The sequence below is a fragment of the Myotis brandtii genome, unplaced genomic scaffold, assembly GCF_000412655.1.
Source record: "Myotis brandtii unplaced genomic scaffold, ASM41265v1 scaffold1026, whole genome shotgun sequence".
NCBI classification, from domain to species: domain Eukaryota; kingdom Metazoa; phylum Chordata; class Mammalia; order Chiroptera; family Vespertilionidae; genus Myotis; species Myotis brandtii.
In genome coordinates, this window is record NW_005353435.1 from 375078 (window position 1) to 381510 (window position 6433).

The following is a 6433-nucleotide window of genomic DNA, read 5'->3' on the forward strand; positions in this document are numbered from 1 at the left end:
AGTGTCAGTTCATTTGCCAGAAATGGGGATCCCTGGACTGGCAGCCGCTCAGCAACCCTCGGGAAGCGCCCAGACGCATCCGAGGGGCCTCCTGCATGACAAGGCCGCCAACGGGCCCTCACCCCGCGGTGGCCGCCCCAGCGCTCACGGAGGGGACAAGGCGTTTCCCAGATGAAAGCGCGCCCCGGCCCGCGGGTGTTTTCCTCGGCACCGAGTTAGCTTTAATTAGTGGGAGAGGCGCCACAGCCAAGCCCCGGAGCACAGAAAGTCCTTCCAGAACTTTCCAAGGGGAGGCAGAGCTGCAGAGCCTACCGCCTTTCCCTGGGCAGGTGAGGGGCAGGCTGGCGTTCATGAGCTGCGGGGAGAGCGGGAGCGGCCAGCTGAGAGGTAGTAGCTGACAGTGAGCCAGCTGAGAGGTAGTTAGCTGAGAGGTAGTTAGCTGAGAGTTTGCTAGCTGAGAGTTAGCTAGCTGAGAGGTAGTTAGCTAAGAGGTAGTTAGCTGAGAGGTAGTTAGCTGAGAGTTAGTTAGCTGAGAGGTAGTAGCTGACAGTGAGCCAGCTGGGAGTTAGCCAGCTGAGAGTTAGCCAGCTGAGAGGTAGCTGAGAGTGAGCTAGCTGAGAGTTAGCCAGCTGAGAGTGGAAGCCCCTTCCCCACCTCCAGCCCATCCTGTTCTCAGCTCTGTCCCAGACGCAGGGACCACAGCTAGACGGGGCCAGGGATCCAGCCTGCAACTGAGGTCCCTGCCCTTGACCGGAATCGACCCCGGGACCCTCCAGCCTGCGGGCCGATGCTCTATCCACTGAGCCACACCAGCTGGGGCCCAAATTCGACATTGTTAGAATCCGACTCAAGCCTTCTTAAAACCTTAAAAGTGTGCCTGGTCCCGTGGAAGCCCTTCCAATATTTACTGCTCTCATCGGGCGTCTGTTCTCAGCTCTGTCCCAGACGCAGGGACCACAGCTAGACAGGGCCAGGGATCCAGCCTGCAACTGAGGTCCCTGCCCTTGACCGGAATCGACCCCGGGACCCTCCAGCCTGCGGGCCGATGCTCTATCCACTGAGCCACACCAGCTGGGGCCCAAATTCGACATTGTTAGAATCCGACTCAAGCCTTCTTAAAACCTTAAAACCTTAAAAGTGTGCCTGGAAGCCCTTCCAATATTTACTGCTCTCATCGGGCGTGTGGTCCCCAAACCCCCTCAGCACCGAGCCCCGCAGAAGGTCTGGGATGGACAGACCTCTCTCTGTTCGCTGGCAGCGCGGTGGGGAGAGGGAGCCGGGGGCGCCTTCCACTCCTCGGACGCCTGCAGGGGGGTCCTGCTCCCATCCTCGGCGGCGTGGGGCCCGGGGCCGCTGCCCGCCACGTCTCCGAGCGGCGGCTCATCCTCTGCGGACGGGCTGCCCCGCGGCTCCGGGGGCTGCAGGCTCTGGATCAGCAACCGGCAAGCCTCCAGGTCGGCTTCCCACACTCTTCCCAGCAGCGGACACGGGCAGCTAAGACAGAGGTGGGCAGAGGCGTACACATCAAGTCAGGGGGTCTCCTCATCCCCGCTCAAGAGCCGGGCTACCTGCCTGGCCGACCGGGCTCAGGGGCTGAGCGTCGACCTAGGAACCAGGAGGTCACGGTTCGATTCCCGATCAGGCACATGCCTGGGTTGCGGGCTCCGTCCCCGCTGTGGGGCCTGCAGGAGGCAGCCGACATCAATGATGTTATGATTTCTTTGGAGAACTTTTCTTTTTAAGAAGCACAACTCAAAGGCCCTGCTTTTGCGATGAATGGAAGCTGCAGGATTCTGTTCTGAGGCCCAGCATACAATCCAACCCCATCTGGTCCTCCCAGCGCAAGAAATGCCATCTTTACATCGGCAGCGACGGGAGGAAGCAGCCCGGGTTCTGCCTGAGGCGGCTGAGATAAGGGACTTAGAAGCCATCCTGGGGTGGGCTCTGTCCACAGAGGCAGAGCGCCCAGCAGCGGGGATGGGAATTCTCCTGTGGTAGGAGCTGGGCCGGCGTCCGTGAGACGCGAAAAAAGAAAAGAAAAACAGACCAAGGCGGGGAAGCTCAATGTAACAAAGCGAAGGATTCTCTCTCCTTACAGAACATGAGAGAGATCCCTGATCTCCGCCGGACACCTGCGACATTTTAACCCGTTTACGTTTAATAGAGGGGGAGGGGCCGGGAGGTGTTTGTGTGGCCCCTGCTTCTTCCGGCAATAAATTGCTAGCCTTTGCTCGGCCTCACCCCGTGCCGTCAGAATACAGGACACAGACGTGCGTGGAGTCTGGGACTCGGGGGTCGTCGTCCTCACCTGCGCAGCTTGCCCTCCAGCGCGTCCATGTACCTCTCGGCCTCCTCCTTCACGCTGGCTTCTGCAAAACAAACGCCCAGAGTGGATGCAAAGGCGGAGCCAAGCCCAGAACGACTCAGTCGAAGCCGAACGCCAAAGGAACTCGGTCAGGCCGCATCCCAGGCTTGCAAAATGCGTGCATCCGTGGGCGTGGCCGCCTGGAGTGATGGCTGGGGCCCGAGTCAGAGCCGGACAGAGCAGGCACGGGCCGCCCTTGCCCTGTCTGCAGGAGGCAGCTCATCCGGATCTGGCAGGAACCTCCCTGTGCCTCTCCCCTTCCCCACGTGGCAGCCAGGAGCTTGGCTGCAGCGTCTGGGGGAGAGAACAGGACCGAGGAACAACCCCCCCTTCTGTGATAGCAAGGGATGGAGGACCCTTTGCTGATGAACAGCCAGACTCGGGGTCCCACCAGGGAGCAGATGTCCCCTGCTCAGCTCCCAACGCTGCCTATCAGCTCCCACGAGAGATCAACACGGTGCCGTCACCACCAAATGCTGGAGGAAGGAATGACGGTGATGGTGCCACGGAGCAAAGAGGCGCTTTCTGTTTTTTTAAATATATTTTTATTGATTTCAGAGAGGAAGGGAGAGGGACAGAAACATCGGTGATGAGAGAGAATCATGGATAGGCTGCCTCCTGCACGCCCCACACTGGGGATGGAGCCTGCAACCCGGGTATGTGCCCTGACCGGGAATCGAATCGTGACCTCCTGGTTCCTAGGTTGATGCTCAACCACTGGCTGTGCAAAGAGGCACTTTATTTTATCTAATTATTTCTTTTAATCCTCACCCGAGGATATCTGTCCATTGATTTTTAGAGAGGGAAAGACAGAGAGAAACACATCGATGGGTTGCCTCCTCCACGAGCCCCGACCAGGGCCGGGGCCAGGGAGGAGCCTGCAGCCGAGGTACGTGCCCTTGACCAGAATCGAACCCGGGACCCTTTGGTCCGCAGGCCGACGCTCTATCCACTGAGCCACACCAACCAGGGCAAGAGGAGCTTTATTGACAGAGAAAAGACGTGGTCGGTGTGGGGCCAGGGCTTCCTGGCCAGGCTGTCGCTGTGAGCACCCAGGAGAGCAGGTGGCCGACAGGCCTCCATCTGAGGGTGGCTGTACTTATTGATGTTGCTGCCACCTCTAGAATTACTATCATGACTGCTATGGCAGAATCGATCATCATTCCTATTCCATTCTCTCCTCTCAGGTAACTGACACCGAGGGGCTGGTTCCCACGCTAACGCTGGGTGCGTGGACAGCACAAGCCACGCTGCCCGCCTCTCAGCCGGAGTCTGTGCCTGGGGGGCGCTCGGACACAGCCCACGCCTCCTCCCCCCGCTTTAGCCTCGTCGTGGCCCATCATCCGGGGCCGGAACCAATCAAATACGCCATCGCTAACTCGGCCACGGCCTCCCTCGCTCCGCTGCTCACCGGGGAGCATGGCTCAGCGTGTGGTCCTCTCTCTTCCATTCGAGGTTGATGCCAGCTTTGCAGAGAGAAGAGAAAGGCTGCGATTCGGGTCCTGCAGGATGAATGGGCGGCGGTGACCGAGAGCCGGCCTCCCCTCGGGGCTGTCAAGGACTCTCATGCTGACATCCATCTAACGCAGCGGTTCTCAACCTGTGGGTCGCCACCCCTTTGGCGGTCGAACGACCCTTTCACAGGGGTCGCCTAAGACCATCCTGCAGATCAGATATTTACATGACGATTCGTAACAGTAGCAACATTCCAGGGATGAAGTAGCAACGAAAATAATTTCAAGGTTAGGTCACAACATGAGGAACCGTATTGAAAGGGCCGGAAGGTTGAGAACCACTGGTCTAACGTCTCTTAGAGGCCCACCACGCGGCAGGGAGCGTGTGAGGGCACTGGGGCCGCAGAGGTGCCCTCGGCCGGGAGGAAGCCGGGTGTGGTGACAGACGGCCGCATAAACAAATGACTGCACAAGGTCAGTTCAAGGGCAGACACGTAAAGAGGCGGTCCTTCCGTGCACATCGTGGGAAGAGCTTCGGCCCAGCTCGATGGGGTTAAAAACTGCCGGCGTGGCTCAGTGGTTGAGCATCAAGCTATGAACCTAGAAGCCCGGGTTGCGGGCTCGATCCCCTGTGGGGCGTGCAGGAGGCAGCCAATCGATAATTCTCATCATTGATGTTTCTCTCTCTCTTCTCCCCCTCTTCCTGCCTCTCTGAAGTCAATTAAAAAACATTTTTTAAAGATATTTTATTGATTTTTTACAGAGAGGAAGGGAGAGGGATAGAGAGTTAGAAACATCGATGAGAGAGAAACATCGATCAGCTGCCTCCCGCACACTTCCCACTGGGGATATGCCCGCAACCAAGGTACATGCCCTTGGCTGGAATCGAACCTGGGACCTTTCAGTCTGCAGGCCGACGCTCTATCCACTGAGCCAAACCGGTTAGGGCAATTAAAAAACATTTTATCGAAAAGTGAAATGAATTATGCTCAACTATGTCTGCACTTCGCTTCCACCGCGTCGCCCTGGGATGGTGTGTGGCCTCGGCCGCCTCACAGAGCCGACCCCGGTGCCCTTGAGCCAGGGCCCATCTCAGGGACCCGCCCATCTCTGTGCTCGTGTCGGCGGAACCCGGGCGGGCTCTGGTGGGAAGGGACAGCGGGCGGGAGGAAGGAGGGCGCGGTGGGCAGATCAGCCCCACGCGGTTGAAAAGCGCTTATTCTAGCCTGAGCGCTGACGCCGCGTGACAGACACCCGGGCTCCGACCCACCTGCTGTGGGTGCCCGTTCGCCGGGCGGCACCTGCCAGTCATCCTCACCTTCCCACCTCGCACCTGCTCCCGCCTGCGTCCCCCGTGCCCTTGAAGCTCGCAGCTCACAACTCAGCGCTTTCGGTGACAAAGAAGCACCAAGTGTGAGAGGCAGGAGAGCAGCTGGGAAAGAGCCGACCAGGCTGGGTCCGCGAGACACAGCCCCCTCCCCGCACGTCCCGGCGGCCAGACGCCTCCACTGAGCGCCCGGCTCCCTTCGCTGCCCCCGGCCGCCCCGAGCTGAGGTTTGCTGGGCCGCTTCCTCGATTCAGTGACAATCGTTTAAAAATTCCTTGAAATGCCTCTTTCTTTGTCTTGCCTGGGAGTGTGCATTCGAGAATATACACCCTCGTTCTTTGATTCTTTCGCCTTACTTCCCTCAAATACACACACGCACATGCCACACACATGCACACGCGTGTACAGGCCACTGCAGGCATATCACACATTTGCATGCATGTGCATGTGGGCACACACGCATGCGCCACATATGTGTGCGTGTGCGTATTCCACGTGCATGCAAACATGGTGCCCACATACCATACTCGCACGCACACAATTTACTTCTCTTCATGCCTTTGGATAGAACAGGCGTCGAACTGGGGGCTTCATTTTTCAAATGAAATACTATTTTCTCAACCCAATCTGTGTTAAGAAAAAAAAAAGCCCAGGCCGTGTGGCTCCGCTGGTTGGAGCGTTGCCCGTGCACCCAAGGGTTGCGGGTTCGAGTCCCAGGGGGCGTGGTGGGGACAGGGTCACGTGTCGGCTGGAAGCAGAAAGAAGAACGTGGAAGCTCCCCACCAAGACCCACGGCGCACACCGGCCACGACCCCCCGTGGCACCTGGGAACACGCCCCAGCGACGTGGAGGCTGAGAGCATTTTCAGTCTCTGACTCGGAAGCGGGGTTTGGGGCGAGGTTGCTGTGAACACGGGGTGTACGGAAACGAGGTGCAGCAAGCGCATGCGGCATCGCCCCAGCTCACAGGCCCCCCTCTCCCCAACCCCCACGCGCCCTGAAGAGCACGGATCCCCTAAAAATAGCCCACCACGGCCGCAAGGAGAACGGGCGAGATGAGTCCGATTTCCACGCCTCTCGTTTTCAATTAGGCATGAAACGTCCAGAAGCGTGAGCTGTGAGGAGGCGGCTGGAACGTTTAAAATCGAATTTTCAAAACTGGGTCCTAGGGCAGAGCCGTGAACACACATCTGCACTTCTCACTGCGCCTGCAGCTCAGTGCCGGGCAGCACCGTGCCCCCTGCTTGGTAAGACGGCCCGGCCTGGGCACGCTCAGCTCCGAGGGCAG

General features: G+C 58.9%; 1 protein-coding gene across 1 annotated transcript in view; it reads right to left on the bottom strand.

The window, feature by feature from the left end:
- DISC1 (disrupted in schizophrenia 1) overlaps positions 1-6433 on the bottom strand; it is a gene marked incomplete at its 5' end in the record, with an annotated part of 48837 nt that overhangs the window by 7410 nt on the left and 34994 nt on the right. The window contains 2 exons of the mRNA XM_014535935.1: positions 1239-1494; positions 2309-2369. Of these exons, the coding sequence (XP_014391421.1) occupies positions 1239-1494; positions 2309-2369 (317 nt within the window). The remainder of the gene's footprint in view (positions 1-1238; positions 1495-2308; positions 2370-6433) is intronic.